Genomic DNA, 19,896 nt, shown 5'->3' on the forward strand with positions numbered 1-19,896 from the left:
CACGTGACCCGGGGCAGCCGGATTTCCGGTTCCCGAGCTGACGGGACGGAAGCGAGGGGAAGCGCAATCTATGTAGTCTGCGTTAGTCGCTGCCTTCGCCGCAAATGGTAATGACTCTTAGGTTGCCTCCCCTTTTCCCCCTTTCGCTACCCGCCCACACCCTGGGCGTGGTTCGGGGCGAGGAGGAAAGCCCCTGAGGAAGGGCCGCTCTCCGGCCGCATCCGCACTTGTGACAGGGCGGCCCCTCCGTCTCACGGCGGCGGCCGAACCCTCGAGAAAGGGGCCGAGCTCGGCCCGCCCTCCTGGCTCTGAGCGGGTCCGGCGCGTGCTCCGCCGGCAGGTAGGCGCCCAGGCGCTTCTCAGCACCCAGAGCTCCTCTTCTCCTTTACTTCCTCTTCATTCCTTCAGTATATATCCTAACATTTCCTTTGTGCCAGTCAGCAGCCACGCCGTGGGGACAAAAGTGAGAAAAAACGCACGCCCCACCGTGCCCTCAGGGAGCTCACAGACTGGTGCCGAGAAAGACGTTCATCGGGGACTCTGAAATAAATGGAGGATTACAGCTTTGAGAAGTGCTAGGAAGGAGACGTGTGTGTTCCCCGAGAGCTAATCCTAGAGAGGATCTGACTTAATCTGGCTGTCAGGGAAAGTTTCCCTGGGGAAGCAACGCTTGGGCTGGGAGCTCAGCCTAGGTTAGGGTGCCAGGAGGAGTCAGTGTGCCAAGGCGTGGTGGCGAGGGAACATGGTGCCTGTACGAAGCGGTGGGAGGGACATGTACCGGCCTCCTAAATGGAAATCGGGCGCCTCTGTGCATCGCTAAATATGACTTGCCTTATTAAAGAAGCCAAACTCCTAGAAAATTGTATGAGCAGAGCTGCAGGTTTTGCAAGAAAATATTTCTCTTTGGCTTTCTAGCATGATTTCATGTTACCTAGAACATACTGGAAGGTACCGGGAACGGTAACTGTGTTACTCTTAGCTTTGGAGTTAACTAACCCTTTTAATTTTCTTTCAGTTCTGGTATGAGTTGCTAAAACCATGGTGAAATGTTGCTCGGCCGTTGGATGTGCTTCTCGCTGTTTACCAAATTCCAAGCTAAAAGGACTGACATTTCACGTGTAAGATTCTGCTGTAGTTAAGCCAAGTACTTCTGACTGTTAGAAAAAGCAAAAGATAGTTCTACTTAAATCATCAGTTTTGCAGCCACATGCTGTACCCCTGAGCTATACGCCCTAGACGTGCAATTTTGAACTTTAGTTCTCAGGTTCTTTTTAAATAGCCTTTTGAGTTGAATTTGAAATGACAGTGATACTTTTACACTTTTATCATTTCGTTTAGAAGCTTAAGATACCTGCAAAGGTATCACAGGCTGATTATCAAAACTATCATCAACCTCATTTTTGCTAATATTATTACTTTGTATTTTAACATAGGTCCTAAGAAGTTCAGTGTTGTTTACGTATAGTTTACAATCCGAAGGATCTTTGCCTAAATATATTCTGTCCTTTAGAAATAGATCAAGCCTATGTTGTAGAGAAAAAATATAAATTACAAGTTCAGGATGGTCCTGAACCAAATTACAACCAAGATCGTCCTAATTTAAAATTTTAGTTGTTCTTCTGACAGAATAGGAAAGAAGGAGCAATAAGATTTAATAATTATGCATTTGCTAAAGGTTTATTTGGCTGCTTTTGGGCCAGACACTGTGCTGTGTGCCAGAGAAAGACCTGCTAACTACTTTGCTAGGTATAAGGAAATCAAAAATGAGTATGTGTACCCTATCGTATTCCAAAAAGGATTTGAACCAGCTGGAAAAATTGGAAAAGATATGGTTATTGGCCTCCAGATTTCAAAATAATTCTGATCTCCAGAATTCCAAACTCTGCAGGTGTTCTCTGCATTCATTCACTAAGCATTTATACCCCTGTTTTGTATTAAATGCTGTACTAAGCAATTTTTTTGATGCTGACAGAAGAATGAAAGTACAAGTGTCTCTGTTCATCTGGGATAAATTCCTCAGATAGGAAGAGGCCCAAGTGATATTCTTTCTCATCTACAGATGAAGAAAAACCTTCAGGTGTGGATCTTACTAAAAGGTGTTAAATGTCTTTTGAAACTTTTCTTCTTTATAATGTGAGAAAGATGTAAATGAGGGCCATATGCCTGCAGCATGTTTGGTAGAAAAATCTGACTATGAAAACTGAAAGTTAAGAAAGCATGAGTCATGATGGTTTCCTCAATATTCCAGTTCCCAAGAGTAATACCAAGAATCAATTTAGGCACAGCCTTAATTCAAGTATATATCTATAGTGTTTAATTTTAAAATACTTCTTGTATGTTTTTCTAGATTCCCCACAGATGAAAACGTCAAAAGAAAATGGGTATTAGCAATGAAAAGGCTTGATGTGAATGCTGTAGACATTTGGGAGCCTAAAAAAGGAGATGTGTTGTGTTCAAGGCACTTTAAGAAGACAGACTTTGACAGAAGTACTCCAAATATTAAACTGAAACCTGGAGTCATACCCTCTATCTTTGATTCCCCATCTCACTCACAGGTTTGTTTATGACATACTGCTTACCATCATTACCCACTTTTTTTTTTTTTTTTTTGCGGTACGCGGGCCTCTCACTGTTGCAGCCTCTCCCTTTGCAGAGCGCAGGCTCCAGACACGCAGGCCCAGCAGCCATGGCTCACGGGCCCAGCCGCTCCGCGGCACGTGGGATCCTCCCGGACCGGGGCAGGAACCCGTGTCCCCTGCATCGGCAGGTGGACACTCAACCACTGCGCCACCAGGGAAGCCCCATTACCCACTTTTTATGGTACTATTTAAGAAACTTCACCACACTTGCTACCATTTTTATTGTTTGCTTATTAATTTGAAGCCCATTCTTTAAATTTTTAGGTTTGTAAACTGCTGCTTAAGCTTTTGTAATGAGTAGTAGGAGAATTTTACCAGAATCCAGTCAGAAATATCTGTATATTATTAAGGTTTGGTGAAGCAGGCTACCTTAGGAGTTGGTATAGCTCAAGATTCGTATCTGAAAACTGGAGGAACATGAGAGGGTTGAACTGTAGTTCCAAGGTGGCAGTGCTCCTCACACTGCAGCAGAAGTCAAGAGCAGAGCCTCTGACAGCCCCAAGGTATAGTTTTAGAGCCACACACACACATTCAAGCTTAAAGCCTAGGTAGGACTAGAAGCTAGAAAACCAAAACAGGAGAAGGAAAGAAGAGAGGTCAGAAAAAGACAAACAATTGTTGAAGTAAACTCTGGTTGAATTCTGTGTTTTTTCCTCAATGATGTTAGTGCCGTGGGTGGGCTGCTTCACCCTCACTATCTCACTTGACTTCGTATACCTGAAAGTGTATTCGTGTCCAGAAACTATAGAGACTGACTGATTCCAATGTGGAGAATTCAGGGAGAGCCTGTGGGTTCCCACAACAATAGTCGTGAACCTCCATTGAAAGGTGTCTCCTTCCTGACAGCTGGAAACAAGGAAAGTAGTCTAGAAGAGTGCCTGCTTCCAGGTGGTCTGGGTCACGTTTGCGGGTGTTCATATTGCAGTACCTGAGCTATCCGGTGGAGACTGCCTCACTTTCTTCCATATTAATAAGTGTACAGTATCTTGTGCAATTTGCTCTCAAGGGTTTGTTTCCTATAGCAGGGAGTCATCTGTAATGTTAGGAGGACCTTAAGAAATATGGACATACTAAATCAAATAAACCATAAATTACTAACTTTGAAAAACTATTTCCTAATAACAAGTAAATTTTTTATTATAGGAAATTAGATGATACAATCAAAAAGAAAATTAAAATTAACAATAATCACGTAATCCAGAAATAATACTGTTAACACTCTGATGTGTATCTTTCCAGTCATTTTTATGTGTATGTTTGTATATAAATTCATCTATATATATTCTTACAAAATAGAATTATACTGTATATCCTTTTTATTTTTTGCTTCACTCTTTCGTTCCTTCAACATTCATATAGTGCTGGCTGTGTGCCAGGCACTAGTCTAAGCACTTTACATATAAACTCTTTTAGTCCTCAAAACAACCATAAGAGTTAAATACTATTATTATTCGCATTTAACCACTTGAGAAAACTTAGGCTCAGAAAGCTGGAATACATTCCCCAAGTCGCACTGCTGTTAAATGGTAGAGGCTGGATTTGAACCCAGGCATTTTGGCTCCAAAGTTCACTCTTAACTACTGTTTTCCATGATGTTAAACATTTTTCCACAAGGAGACTTCCCTGGTGGTCCACTGGTTAAGACTCCACGCTTCCACTGCAGGGGCACGGGTTCGATCCCTGATCAGATCCCGCAAGCCATGTGGCATGGCCAAAAGAAAAAAAAAAAAAAGACACAAGGACAGTGTGACAAATGTCCTCTTAAAAATATATATTTTTTCCACAACAATGGCTTTCAAACTTCAGTCTACATAAGTATTATCCAGGGAGCTTGCTTAAAATGCAGAATCCTGTGCCCCTCTCCCAAAGAATTTGATTCAGCAAGTTTGGTTTGGAGTCTAGGAATCTGCACTTTTTAACAAGCACCCCACATGATTGTGTTGCAGCTCAAGGGATCACTTTTTAAGATGAACCTATATGGAACATCAATTTTTTAACTAAACTTTATAGTGAAGTCAACATATATAAAGGCCCACCATGAAGCTTATACCAATCTGCTTACCTACCAGTTATGCATAAAAGTGTCTCTTCCCCCTATTCCTCAATATAAGTTGTGATTTTAATCTTTGGTAAAATTGATAGGCAAAAATGCCATCTTATTGTTTTAATTTATCTCTGAATATTAGAAAATGATTATTTCTAATATGAGTATTAGAAAATATATTTCTGCATTTTTTCATATGTTTATTAGACGTTTTTATTTCTTATGTGAATCACTTATTCAGGTCCTTTTCTATTTTCATCTTTTTCTAAGCTGTTTTGGAACAACACTAGATATTGAGGCTATGAATCATTTAACTGCCATCTATGTTGCAGTTACTTTTTGTTATTTGTCTTTAGCTCACATTATGGGGTTGGTTTGTTTTGTTTTGTTTTGTTTGAAATTCAGACTTTTTTTGAGTAGTCCTATATTTTCTCTTGTGCTATCTGACTTTAGCCTTTAAGATTATGTAAATATTTCCCATGTATTTTTCTACTTCCTCATTGTTTTCATTCTTACATAAATTTTCAGTATATAGAATTTCATTTTGACTTCTTATACATAAAGGATATAACTGTTTTTCATAATTAGTTCATTTTTTCATGATTTATAGCCTTTCTCCACTTATTTAGAATGACACTTTTTATCCTAAAGGCTTTTATCTACATGATCTATTGAGATTTTTCTAAGAGAGTAGTACACTTTTTAAACTATTGTTACTGAGTAGGGTATTTTTAATACTTTGTAGGGTATATCTTCCCTCATTGTCACTCTTTTTCCTTTTTTTTCCCAGAAAAATTCATGTTTCCAGATCAACTTTAGAGTTACTTTGGGGAAGTTCCTTTAAAGTACTTTCAGTAAATTTAAATTGTACTGACTTTTCTTTTTTTTTTTTTTTTTTTTTTTTGCAGTACACAGGCCTCTTACTGTTGTGGGCTCTCCCGTTGCGGAGCACAGGCTCCGAATGCGCAGGCTCAGCGGCCATGGCTCACGGGCCCAGCCGTTCCACAGCATGTGGGATCCTCCTGGACCGGGGCACAAACCCGTGTCCCCTGCATCAACAGGTGGACTCCCAACCACTGCGCCACCAGGGAAGCCCCTAACTTTTACTGACTTTTAATAGCAATTTCCAGAAAAAGAAATATATTAATTTTACTACATACAGTTAAGAAGGTTAAAATTTTTCAAAAGGATAGAAAATCTACAATGATTGTTATTAACTATTCTTAACAGGGGAAAAGAGAAAATCTTCATTGTAGGAAAAACTTCACCCTCAAAGCCCTTCCAGTCACAAACCACAATCACCAGCTTGTTGGTGCTTCCTCGTGTATCGAAGAATTCCAGTCCCAGTTCATTTTTGTAAGTAAAATTACTTACTGGGCTAATGTTAATATTAAGATGACCATGTCCTCTCTCTTAGGATTAAGTTTTCAAAATCTTATTGAAAAACTAGGAGTTTAGGTGTTTGAGATTTTTTTTTAATATGTAATATCCAGAAATATTGCTTCCCAGGGGCATTATAATTTATATATTTGCAATAACGATCCACAGGTAGTTAATCTTTTGTTACATAGTTCAAAGAGTGCTTTCACAAGGATATTTCAACCAATAAAATACAATAATTAATTCCTCCCTATAGGTACTATAGTTTCTATATGGAAATATCTAATTTAAAAAATAGTTATGTCTTTAGGTTTTCTTAAAGGACAGTCGTACACACACATTATTGAAGCTTTATTCATCTCATTGCCTGTTGATGTTAGAACCAGGCCTGGAATCCAGATCTGTTTTACTGTCTTGATTACTATAGCTTTATAATAATTCTTGAAATAAGACAGTGTTAATCTTCCAACTTTGTTCTTTTTCAAAGTTGTTTTGGATATTCTGGGTCCTTTGCATGTTCATATGAATTTTAGAATTACTTTATAAATTTCTACAAAAATCCTGCTGGAGTTTTGACTGGGATTATGTTCAACCTACAGATCTACTTGGGAAGAACTGACATCTTAATAAGACTATTTTATGTCTTCCAGCCCATGAATTCATTGTATCACATAATTTATTTAGACCTTTAAATTCTCTCAGCAGTGTTTTGTAGTTTTCAGTATACAGGTCTTTCACTCCTTTTATCAGATTTATCCCTAAATATTTTATATATTTGGATGCTGTTATAGACAGTGTTGTTTTATTTACTGTTGAAGTGGGGAAATAAATTTTTTTTTTACTTTTTTATTTTATTTTTTTATACAGCAGGTTCTTAATAGTCATCAATTTTATACACATCAGTGTATACATGTCAATCCCAATCTCCCAATTCATCACACCACCACCACCCCTACACTTTCCCCGCTTGGTGTCCATACGTTTGTTCTCTACATCTGTGTCTCAATTTCTGCCCTGCAAACGGGTTCATCTGTACCATTTTTCTAGGTTCCACATATTTGCGTTAATATAGGATATTTGTTTTTCTCTTTCTGACTTCCTTCACTCTGTATGACAGTCTCTAGAACCATCCACATCTCGACAAATGACCAAATTCCATTCCTTTTTATGGCTGAGTAATATTCCATTGTATATACGTTCCACATCTTCTTTATCCATTCGTCTGTCGATGGGCATTTAGGTTGCTTCCATGACCTGGCCATTGTAAATAGTGTTGCAATGAACATTGGGGTGCATGTGTCTTCTTGAATTATGGTTTTTTCTGGGTATATGTCCAGTAGTGGGATTGCTGGATCATACGGTAATTCTATTTTTAGTTTTGTAAGGAACCTCCATACTGTTCTCCATAGTGGCTATATCTACATTCCCAGCAACAGTGCAAGAGGGTTCCCTTTTCTCCACACCCTCTCCAGCATTTGTTGTTTGTAGATTTTCTGATGAAGCCCATTCTAACTTGTGTGAGGTGATACCTCATTGTAGTTTTGATTTGCATTTCTCTAATAATTAGTGATGTTGAGCAGCTTTTCATGTGCTTCCTGGCCATCTGTATATCTTCTTTGGAGAAATGTCTATTTAGGTCTTCTGCCCATTTTTGGATTGGGTTGTTTGTTCTTTTAATATTGAGCTGCATGAGCTGTTTATATATTTTGGAGATTAATCCTTTGTCCGTTGATTCGTTAGCAAATATTTTCTCCCATTCTGAAGGTTGTCTTTTCACCTTGTTTATGGTTTCCTTAGCTGTGCAAAAGCTTTGAAGTTTCATTAGGTCCCATTTGTTTATTTTTGCTTTTATTTCCACTACACTAGGAGGTGGATCAAAAAAGATCTTGCCGTGATTTATGTCAAAGAGTGTTCTTCCTATGTTTTCCTCTAAGAGTTTTATAGTGTCTGGTCTTACATTTCGGTCTCGAAACTGTTTTGAGTTTATTTTTGTGTATGGTGTTAAGGAGTGTTCTAATTTCATTCTTTTACATGTAGCTGTCCAGTTTTCCCAGAACCACTTATTGAAGAGACTGTCTTTTCTCCATTGTATATCCTTGCCCCCTTTGTCATAGATTAGTTGACCCTAGGTGCGTGGGTTTATCTCTGGGCTTTCTATCTTGTTCCATTGATCTATGTTTCTGTTTTTGTGCCAGTACCATATTGTCTTGATTACTGTAGCTTTGTAGTATAGTCTGAAGTCAGGGAGTCTGATTCCTCCAGCTCCGTTTTTTTCCCTCAAGACTGCTTTGGCTATTTGGGGTCTTTTGTGTCTCCATACAAATTTTAAGATTTTTTTGTTCTAGTTCTGGAAAAATGCCATTGGTAGTTTGATAGCGATTGCATTGAATCTGTACATGGCTTTTGGTAGTATAGTCATTTTCACCATATTGATTCTTGCAATCCAAGGACATGTTATATCTCTCCATCTGTTGGTATCATCTTTAATTTCTTTCATCAGTGTCTTACAGTTTTCTGCATACAGGTCTTTTGTCTCCTTAGGTAGGTTTACTACTAGGTATTTTATTCTTTTTCGTGCAGTGGTAAATGGGAGTGTTTCCTTAATTTCTCTTTCAGATTTTTCATCATTAGTGTATAGGAATGCAAGAGATTTCTGTGCATTAATTTTGTATCCTGCAACTTTACCAAATTCATTGATTAGCTCTAGTAGTTTTCTGGTGGCATCTTTAGGATTCTCTATGTATAGTATCATTTCATCTGCAAACAGTGACAGTTTTACTTCTTCTTTTCTGATTTGTATTCCTTTTATTTCTTTTTCCTCTCTGATTGCCATGGCTAGGACTTCCAAAACTGTGTTGAATAATAGTGGTGAGAGTGGACATCCTTGTCTTGTTCCTGATCTTAGAGGAAATGCTTCACTTTTTCACCATTGAGAAGGATGTTTGCTGTGGGTTTGTCGTATATGGCCTTTATTATGTTGAGGTAGGTTCCCTCTGTGCCCACCTTCTGGAGAGTTTTTATCATAAATGGGTGTTGAATTTTGTCAAAAGCTTTTTCTGCATCTATTGAGATGATCATATGGTTTTTATTCTTCAATTTGTTAATATGGTGTATCACGTTAATTGATTTGCGTATATTAAAGAATCCTTGCATTCCTGGGATAAATTCCACTTGATCATGGTGTATGATCCTTTTAATGTGCTGTTGGATTCTGATTGCTAGTATTTTGTTGAGAATTTTTGCATTTATATTCATCAGTGATATTGGTCTGTAATTTTCTTTTTTTGTAGTATCTTTGTCTGGATTTGGTATCAGGGTGATGGTGGCCTCATAGAATGAGTTTGGCAGTGTTCCTTCCTCAGCAATTTTTTGGAAGAGTTTGAGAGAGGATGGGTGTTAGCGCTTCTCTAAATGTTTGATAGAATTCACCTCTGAAGCCATCTGGTCCTGGACTTTTGTTTGTTGGAAGATTTTTTATCACAGTTTCAATTTCATTACTTGTGAGTGGTCTGTTCATATTTTCTATTTCCTCCTGGTTCTGTCTTGGATGGTTATACCTTTCTAAGAATTTGTCCATTTCTTCCAGGTTGTCCATTTTATTGGCATAGAGTTGCTTGTGGTAATCTCTTTGGACGCTTTGTATTTCTGCAGTGTCGTAACTTCTCCTTTTTCATTTCTAATTTTATTGATTTGAGTCCTCTCCCTCTTTTTCTTGAGGAGTCTGGCTAAGGGTTTATCAATTTTGTTTATCTTCTCAAAGAACCAGCTTTTAGTGTTATTGATCTTTGCAATTGTTTTCTTTTTTTCTATTTCATTTTCTTCTGCTCTATCTTGATGATTTCTTTCCTTCTGCTAACTTTGGGTTTTTTTTTTTCTTCTTTCTCTAGTTCCTTTAGGTGTAAGGTTAGATTGTTTATTTGAGATTTTTCGTGTTTCTTGAGGTAGGCTTGTATAGCTATAAACTTCCCTCTTAGAACTGCTTTTGCTGCATCCCATAGGTTTTGGATCGTCCTGTTTGCATTGTCATTTGTCTCTAGGTATTTTTTGATTTCCTCTTGAATTTCTTCAATGATCTCTTGGTTATTTAGTAATGTATCGTTTAGCCTCCATGTGTTTGTGTTTTTTATGTTTTTTTCTGTGTAATTCATTCTAATCTCATAGCGTTGTGGTTGGAAAAGATGCTTGATATGATTTCAGTTTTCTTAAATTTACTGAGGCTTGATTTGTGACCCAAGATGTGATCTATCCTGGAGAATGTTCCGTGCACACTTGAGAAGAAAGTGTAATCTGCTGTTTTTGGATGCAATGTCCTATAAATATCAATTAAATCTATCTGGTCTATTGTGTCATTCAAAGCTTCTGTTTCCTTATTTATTTTCATTTTGGATGATCTGTCCATTGGTGTAAGTGAGGTGTTAACGTCCCCCACTATTACTGTGTTACTGTCGATTTCCTCTTTTAGAGCTGTTAGCAGTTGCCTTATGTATTGAGGTGCTCCTATGTTGGGTGCATATATATTTATAATTGTTATATCTTCTTCTTGGATTGATCCCTTGATCATTATGTAGTGTCCTTCCTTGTCTCTTGTAACATTCTTTATTTTAGAGTACATTTTATGTGATATGAGTATTGCTATGCCAGGTTTCTTTTGATTTCCATTTGCATGGAATATCTTTTTCCATCCCCTCATTTTCAGTCTGTATGTGTCCCTAGGTCTGAAGTGGGTCTCTTTTAGACAGCATATAAATGGGTTTTGTTTCTGTATCCATTCAGCAAGCCTGTGTCTTTTGGTTTGGGCACTTAATCCATTCACGTTTAAGGTAATTACCTATAGGTATGTTCCTATGACCATTTTCTGAATTGTTTTGGGTTTGTTTTTGTAGGTCCTTTTCTTCTCTTGTGTTTCCCACTTAGTGAAGTTCCTTTAGCATTTGTTGTAGAGCTGGTTTGGTGGTGCTTAATTCTCTTAGCTTTTGCTTGTCTGTAAAGCTTTTGATTTCTCCATCGAATCTGAATTAGGTCCTTGCCTGGTAGAGTAATCTTGGCTGTAGGTTCTTCCCTTTCATCACTTTAAGTATATCATGCCACTCCCTTCTGGCTTGTAGAGTTTCTGCTGAGAAATCAGCTGTTAACCTTATGGGAGTTCCTTTGTACATTATTTGTCGTTTTTCCCTTGCTGCTTTCAATAATTTTTCTTTGTCTTTAATTTTTGCCAATTTATTACTATGTGTCTCGGCGTGTTCCTCCTTGGGTTTATCCTGTATGTGACTCTCTGTGCTTCCTGGACTTGGGTGGCTATTTCCTTTCCCATGTTAGGGAAGTTTTCTACTATAATCTATTCAAATATTTTCTCGGGTCCTTTCTTTGTCTCTTCGCCTTCTGGGACCCCTATAATGCGAATGTTGTTGCATTTAATGTCCCAGAGGTCTCTTAGGCTGTCTTCATTTCTTTTCATTCTTTTCTCTTTATTCTGTTCCGTAGCAGTGAATTCCACCATTTTGTTTTCCAAGTCACTTATCTGTTCTTCAGCCTCAGTTATTCTGTTATTGATTCCTTCTGGTGTATTTTTTATTTCAGTTTTTGTATTGTCCATCTCTGTTTGTTTGTTTTTTAATTCTTCTAGGTGTTTGTCCTTTAATTCTTCTAGGTCTTTGTTAAACATTTCTTGCATCTTCTTGATCTTTGCCTCCATTCTTTTTCCACAGTCCTGGATCATCTTCACTTTCATTATTCTGAATTCTTTTTCTGGAAGGTTGCCTATCTCCACTTCATTTAGTTGTTTCTCTGGGGTTTTATCTTGTTCCTTCATCTGGTATGTATCCCTCTGCCTTTTCATCTTGTCTATCTTTCTGTGAATGTGGTTTTTGTTCCACGGGCTACAGGATTGTAGTTCTTCTTTGCTTCTGCTGTCCTCTCTCTATTAAATAAATTGACTTTTGTATATCAATCTTGTATCTGTCAAACTTGCTAAACTCACATATTAATCATCAAAGCTTTTTTTTAGAGGTTATCCGGTTTTCTACATAGACAATCATGGTGTCTGTCATTAAAAACAGTTTTATGGTATCCCTGGCGGTCCAGTGGTTAGGACTCCACGCTTGCACTGCTGAGGGCCCAGGTTCAGTTCCTGCTTGGGGAACTAAGATCCCACAAGCCACGTAGCATGGCCAAAAAAAAAAAAAAAAAAAAAAACAGTGTTAATTCTTCCATTCCAATATGAGTGCCTTTCATTTCTTTTTCTTGCTTTATTGCACTACCTTGAACCTCCAAGGTTATGCTGAAGAGAAGTACTGAGAAATGATCTTTATGCTTTGCTCTTGATTTTAGGAGGAAGTTGTTCAGTCTTTCACTATTAAAGATATTCATATGATATTAAATATGTTATTTCATAACTGCCCTTTATCAGATTGAGGAAGTACCTTTCAATTTTCTTCTTTCAGTTTTACTGAGATATAATTGACATATAGCCCTGTATAAGTTTAGAGTGTACAGTAATGGTTTGATTTACATATATCAGGAAGTGATTATCACAGTGAGTTTAGTGAACATCCATTATCTCATATAAACAAAGTTAAAGAAATAGAAAAAAAACTTTTTCCTGTGGTGAGAAATCTTAGGATATACTCTCTTAACAACTTTCATATATAACACAGCAGTGTTAATTATATTTGTCATGTTGTACATTGTATCCCTAGTACTTATTTCTCTTATAACTGGAAGTTCTTACCTTTTGACTGCCTTCATCCATTTCTCCCTCCTCCTATCCCCTGCCTCTGATAACCACAAATATGAACTCTTTTTCTGAGTTTGTTTGTCTGTTTTTGAAGTATAATTGACCTACAACATTATGTTATTTCCTGTTATACAACATAGTGATTCCATATTTCTATACATTTCAAACTGATCACAGTAAGTATAGTTACAATATGTTACCATATAAAGATATTACATAGTTATTGACTGTATTCCCAACACTTGTACCTTTCGTACCTTTGACTCATTTACTTTGTAACTGGAAGTTTGTTCCTCCTACTTCCTCACCTGTTTCTTTCCTCCCCACCCCCTCTAGCAATCACCTGTTTATTCTCTGTATCTACAACTTTGTTTCTGCTTCATGTTTATTCATTTGTTTTGTTTTTTAGATTCCACGTATAAGTGAAATCATACAGTATTTGTCCTTCTCTGTCTGACTTAAATTCACTTAGCATAGTACCCTCTAGGTCCATCCATACTGTTACATAGGAAGTGCCTTTCTACTCCTACTTTGCTGAGAATTTTTATCAGAAAGGAATGTTTTGTCAAATGCTTTTTCTGTGTCTGCTGAGAGATCATTTGGGTTTCATTTTTTAGTTTGTTAGTATGATTAGTTACACTGATTGATTTGTTTTTATTTTTATTTTTGGCCACACCACATGGCTTGTGGGATCTTAGTTACCCCACCAGGGATTTGAACCTGGGCCCTTGGCAGTAAAAGCAGAGTCCTAACCATTGGACCACCAGGGAATTCCCCAGTTAATTTCTTAATGTTAAACCAGCCTTGCATTCTGGAATAAACCCTACTTCTTCATGATGTTATTCCTTTTATATATTGTTGGATTAGATTTAAAATTTAGTTTAGAATCTTTCCTTGTATGTTCACAAAGAATATTGGCCTATAGTTTTCTTTCCTTTGAATGTCTTTGTCTGGTTTCAGTATCAGAATAATGCTAACCTCAAAGAAAAAGTTAGAAAATGTTGCCTTATTTTTCAATTTTCTAGAAAAGTTTGTATAGATTTGCAGTTATTTCTTCTATAAATATTTGGTAGAATTCCCCAGTAAAACAATCTGGGACTGTAATTTTCTTTGTGGGAAAGTGTTTTAAGAAGCTAGTTACCTTCCAAGGGATTTGTCCATTTTATTTCAGTTGTCAAGTTTATTAGCTTAAAATTATTCAAAACATTTCCTTATTATCTTTTCAATATCTATAGAATCTGTAGTGATACCATCTGTCTCATTTCTGATGTCAGTGATTTGTTTCTGTTTTCTTTTATTGCTGATTAGTCTGCCTAGAGATTTATGAGTTTTATTGATCTTGTCAAGAACTAGCTTTCACTGATTTTTCTCATTTTTTTTTGTTTTTATTTTCTACTTCACTGATTTCCACTCATCTTTATTATTTCCTTTTACTTATTTCAGTAAAATGTGCTCATCTTTCTAGTTTCTTTCTTTTTTTTTTTTTTTTTTTTTTTTTTGGCGGTACCCGGGCCTCTCACTGCCGTGGCCTCTCCCGTTGCAGAGCACAGGCTCCGGACGCGCAGACTCAGCAGCCATGGCTCACAGGCCCAGCCGTTCCGCGGCATGTGGGATCTTCCCAGACTGGGGCATAAACCCGTGTCCGCTGTATCGGCAGGCAGACTCTCAACCACTGCGCTACCAGGGAAGCCCTCATCTTTCTAGTTTCTTAAGATGGAAGCTGAGGTCATAGATGTGAGGCTTCTTCCTTTCTAACATTAGCATTTAGTGATATTAATTTCTCCTTAAGTATTGCTTTAGCAGCATTCCACAAATTAAATGTGTTTTCATTTTCATTTAGTTCAATTTTGATTTGTTCTTTGATCCATGGGTTGTTTGGAAGTGTGCTATATAGTTTGCAAATATTGGGGAATTTCCCCTATATCTTTCTATTATTAATTTCTAACTTAATTCTGTTGTGGTCAGAGAATATACATTGTGTGACTTGAATGCTTTTAATTTTTTTGAGACTTATAGCCTACAATATGGTCTGTCTTGGTAAACGTTCTGCATGCATTTGCAAAGAATGTATAGTTTGCTGATGTTAGCCAGAATGTTCTATAAATGTCAATTAGGTCAAATTGATAATGTTCAAATCTGCATTCTTAATTAATTTCTGTCTACTTGTTCTATCTTTTATTGAGAGAGAGCTGTTAATCTTCTAGTATACCTGTGGATTTGTCTAATTCTCCTTAAATTGTCAGTTTTTGCTTGTTACATTTTGCAGCTGTTATTAGGTACTAAATATTTAGTATTCTTATGTCTTGATAAATTAACCTCTTTATTTTTAAGAAGTGGCCTTCTTTATCCCTGGTAGTATTCATTGCTCTGAAGTCTACTTTGTCTGATAGTAACATATCCACTCTAGTTCTCTGTTTATTAGTGTTATTGTAGTGTATCTTTTTCAACTCCTTTACTTTGAACCTGTTTGTGTCTTTTTATCTTTAAAGTGCTTTTTTTCTGGGCAGCATGTACTCTTGGGTCTTGATTTTTTTAATATAACCTGATAATTTAGATTATTTAAACTCTACACGTAATGTGATTATTATTACATTACTTTAAATTTTTTTATATCACATTACTTAATGTGATATGGTTTGGTTTAAATCTGTCATCTTACTTATTTCCTGTTCCATTTGTTCTTTGTTCTCATTTTCTTCTTTTTTTGCCTTCTTTTAGATTAACTGAATTTTTTTTACAATTCCATTTTGTCTCCTTTTTTTCACTCATCAGCCATAACTCTTTGATAGTTGCTTTTAGGTTTATAGCATCCATCTTTAATTTACCACAGGCTACATGATAAGTGATATTATTCCACTTAGCATATAGTATATGAATCTTATCATAATATACTTTATTTCTGCTCTCCAACCTTTTTTGCTACTGCTATCATACATTTCACTTTACATATGCTATGAACCCCACACTACATTTTATTATTTTTGTTTAAACAATAAATTATCTTTTAAAGAGATTTAAATAATAGTAAATCTGTTATATATTATTTATTATGATAACAAATCTATTAAATTTATTATAAATACATTTAAATTGTAAGTTTTATGTACAGGTATCCTATTTGATTCTCTTTTAATATCTTTCATGTCTCTGCTTAACTTTTAAACATATATAATACAGTTTTACTAACTTTGTTAATTCCCTTGTCTGCTAATTCTAACATTTGTGAGTTCTGGGTTGGTTTCTGTTGATTGGTTTATCTCTTATTATGGCTCGTATTTTCCTGCTGCTTTGTGTGCCTGGTAAATTTTGAGTGCCAGATTTTACCTTGCTGGATGTTGGATAGTTTTTTGTCCTGTTTTCTTGAGCTTGGTTACGGAGTTTGGTTATTTGGAAACAATTTGATCCTTTCAGGTTTTGCTTTGTTAGGTAGGACTAGAACAGTGCTCAGTCTCAGGCTATTTATTCTCCACCACTGAGGCAAGACTTTTGTATACTCTGCTCAGTGCCCCATGAATCTGGTCTGCCTGGTGGGAGTAGTGTCTATGCCCTGTGAGCTCAGGGCACTCCTGACCTGTTCTGGTCACTCTCTCCTCAACCTCGAGCAGTTTCCTACAAGGAAATACTTGAGGGGGAGCCTCTGAAGATCTCCAGGGTTCTCTCTCTGTGTAGCTCTTTCCTCTCTAATACTTTGCCCTATGAACTATAGCCACCTTGGTCACCCTGGATACTTTGCACTATCTCCTCAACTCTATCTACCAAGCTCTACCTGGGTTTCCTCCCCTTGCACTGAGGCCTAGAACTCTCTCAAGGCAGTAAGCTGGGCAATCTTAGGACTCACCTCTTTGTTTCCCATCTCTCTGCAGTATCTGCCTTCGTTGCCTGATGTCTGTTTATCTTCAAACATTTTTACATCTTTTGGCCATGTGTTGGGGTTTTTTTAGATAGGAGTCAATCCAGTCTATGTTATTGCATCTTGGCTGAAAGCAAAGTCCTCTTCACTAATTTTAAGTAACAGCTTTTCAAAATTATTTTATGTTACATTTATAAGATATGTCAGTGTTGTTTTTGGATGAAGAAAAGTCTACCCAGCAGACATAAACATAACCACAGTAAATACTGAGAACTTAAATTATCTCTTTAAAACCCCAAGACCAGAGTCATCTCTAAATCCATAACACCCAGCCTGAGGACCTGCTTCAGTGCTCCTTTCCTTTCATACCTTATAAAGTGAAATATTCATCAAAATAAAGCAATTCAGTTAAAAGTTTAAAAATTTAAGTTTTTGTGATAGGTAAAACTTAAACTTAGCTGTATAATCATTGTGAACGTCTCGCTGTTCATAAGCAGATACCTACCTCCAGGTGAGAAGTACTTCCCATCCACAGGATTCTGTACTCCTCGTGTATGCCTGGCCTTAGACAAAGAGGGAGGCCCTAGGCGCCAAAAATACTGTTCTACCCCCATCCTCTTCCTGTGTTCTTTAAACCTCTTAGTGTCACCAACTTAAAGATCTTCTCTAAGTATAGTAAGTGGAGAAATAGCTGAGGCCTAGTTATAATTTTTTATCTCACTGCTTGTCTGTCTGGTTTAATAACTTGGTGTTTATGTTTTTAGGAACATAGCTACAGTGTGATGGACAGTCCAAAGAAACTTAAGCATAAATTAGATCAAGTGATCAGCGAGCTAGAGGATACCAAGAAAAGTCTGCGGAATGTTTTAGGCCGAGAAAGACGTTTACAAAAATCATTGAGGAAGACAATCAGGGAGTTAAAGGATGAATGTCTCATCAGCAAAGAAACAGCAAATAGACTGGAAGCTTTCTCTTGGGAGTGGTGTCAGGAGAGCATAGAACAAGACTATATTTCATGAAATAATTTCATGTTATGTTCTACCTAAAATTGTTATTGGTACAGCTTTTCAGAAAATGATTACCATCATTAAATAATATCTGTCATTTAGAGTGCTTCTTTGGATCCTCCGCAGCATTACGCATTAGTGTTATTATCCAAAGGCTTTTTTTTTTTTTAAGATGTGCAGAAATTTGTGCTGGTTGTCATGTTATTGGGTGACTTGTGACAATTATGTTTTTATAGACCTAAACTAGTGCCAGGTCACTATTGTAAGATGTTAAAAATCAAGAAGATTCTGTAGGACTAAGGAAATGATTTCAAATCAGCCACATTAAGCTGTAATAGTAGAAACTGGACACTTTAGCAGCATCAGATTTTTGGCTTCAAAGGAGTACCTTTGCTTATGTAGGCTTTATGGTAAGTACGTTGAATTGTACTTTAACTGTATTTTACCACAAAGCAGAATTCATTTATAACACATGTCCATCTTGGATCCAATCCAAGCTTCTTTTGTTATCAGTAATACCAAAAGATCTTTTTACAGGGCATCCCATGGTACTGACCTTGAGAACAACATATGGTGCAGATCTTTTGGCTTTTAAAGTTGTTCAGAGCCAAGTTAAGAAGACCCCCTGATGAGGTCTTGTTTTTTCGGTACAGTACATCATTTCTCCTCACTAGGAGTACTTTGATGTAAACCAGCATAGCTTTAACAAATTTTTAAAGAGGGTCATAAATCTGATTTTCAAATGGTTACTCTGACGGTTCTGAACAGTTTGTTTCATGACTGTTATTTCATCATAAAGGTGTATCTTCAAAATCTGAATGCCAGTAGTAACTGGATACTTTCAATGCTGTTTTGTATTTTACAGAAAGTAGTGTTACTAACGTTTTTTAAAATACGAAATGCAGAAAAAAACATTAAAAATAATGATGTGGCTCTTCTAGTTAAAATAGGAATTGGAGAGAGAGTTATAATATTTTCCTTTAATTAGGAGAGTAGATTACTATCCAAGAGCTTTTATTTAGAGAATTGGATAAGTAAACAGCAATTTTAGAATAGCTTCTTACTGAATTTACAAAAGAATAACTCTTAGTTATTTTCTAATTAATCCAAGGGTCAGAAATTTAGGTTTATCTCCTAATTTGTTAGTAAAAACAACTGAAATGAAGAGTCATAAACACTGTGGATCAGAATAAAATTACTAGCCCAAAGCCAAATTCTACCTTGAAGCATGTGTTCATTCATGAACTTCATTCACACATCCATGCTATAATAGTTACAGTTTGAATATCAGTTATTTCAATGTGTTAACTAGAAATGAGCTGCATTTTTTGCTAATGTTCATTGTAATTTTATTTGTGTTACATTAATATCAGTAAGGATATGGTCACTTGAATTTTTTTATATTTAAGAATTTTCTGTTTTAACGCACGTTACATTTTTATGTAGGATTCCAAACCTTCCCTCTAAATGGGATTTTACCCACATTTGAAAGATTAGCATTATGCTAAGAAGAAATCATGGAGGTCCTATCGTTTTACTACCTTAAGAAAAACCTCATTACCTACCCATTATTTATTTGAGTTATTTAATTTTGAATTCATAGTGGACACTCTAATGGGAAGTTTGGGTATGATCTTAAGTTTTATGGAGATTCTGTGATAGAGGTGGAGACTCTTTCCCTCAACCTGTTTTTGAGCAAAAAAAAAATTAAAGTCAGTGGACAGTGGAGAAAACTAAGAGGACAGATCCAAGCATAGTATGTCCAAATCCTAGATCTCTGCTGGCTGCTTAGAATAAATCAAGCCCAGAAGACCTGTCCAAAAATCAGTCCCCAGTTTCTGCCACTATCGTCACAGTTGCCGCAGTCACTTCTGCTACTAGTGTTCACAGTGAACTCAGCTTTTGTCTTCTTTTTCGTTGGTCTTAGTATCATCAAGAGAGAGAGAACTGTGGGCAAAGTATTGGTATCATCAAGAACCCAGAGCTTTCCACTTGCCATTTATTTTTATGGAGAAATGATTACCAATAGATAGAAATCTGACATAAGAGATAGGGTCCTCTCCACCTGCCACCCAAACAAATGCCTGAACATGGTGCATACCTCAGTCCACTGTTCCCAGAGATTCCAGCCTAGCCTGAGAAGGAACTGTCCTGTGCAGAGCAGAGCCAGTCATCCCGCATGCAGAGGTTCCTTAAGCAGCCAAGGCCAACCTAAGAATATCACTTTGCTTTCAAGCTTGGAA

At 36.9% G+C, this 19,896-nt stretch overlaps 1 protein-coding gene across 3 annotated transcripts; it reads left to right on the plus strand.

Annotated features, from left to right (window-relative positions):
- The first annotated feature begins 33 nt into the window (after positions 1 to 33).
- THAP6 (THAP domain containing 6) lies at positions 34 to 18,320 on the plus strand. Of its 3 annotated transcripts, none has more exons than XM_082838340.1 (5): positions 34 to 107; positions 1,016 to 1,118; positions 2,348 to 2,555; positions 5,914 to 6,039; positions 17,411 to 18,320. In XM_082838340.1, exons 2-5 carry the CDS (start codon positions 1,039 to 1,041, stop codon positions 17,663 to 17,665), a joined length of 669 nt encoding a protein of 222 aa, XP_082694466.1. In that variant the 5' UTR covers positions 34 to 107; positions 1,016 to 1,038; the 3' UTR covers positions 17,666 to 18,320. The 3 variants fall into 3 exon arrangements, with proteins under 3 accessions (XP_082694466.1, XP_082694468.1, XP_082694467.1); XM_082838341.1 differs by lacking the exon at positions 34 to 107 and adding an exon at positions 243 to 340; XM_082838342.1 differs by lacking the exon at positions 5,914 to 6,039.
- Positions 18,321 to 19,896: the final 1,576 nt, after the last annotated feature.

Source organism: Leucopleurus acutus, assembly GCF_964270905.1.
Source record: "Leucopleurus acutus genome assembly, chromosome: 4".
Lineage (NCBI taxonomy): Eukaryota > Metazoa > Chordata > Mammalia > Artiodactyla > Delphinidae > Leucopleurus > Leucopleurus acutus.

Excerpts from the sequence above, each read along its gene's own strand:
- THAP6 (XM_082838340.1), top strand. The coding sequence starts at position 1,039 with ATGGTGAAATGTTGCTCGGCCGTTGGATGTGCTTCTCGCTGTTTACCA. Across the intron at positions 1,119-2,347 it reads AAAGGACTGACATTTCACGT|ATTCCCCACAGATGAAAACG; the intron begins GTAAGATTCTGC and ends ATGTTTTTCTAG. Across the intron at positions 6,040-17,410 it reads TCCAGTCCCAGTTCATTTTT|GAACATAGCTACAGTGTGAT; the intron begins GTAAGTAAAATT and ends TTATGTTTTTAG.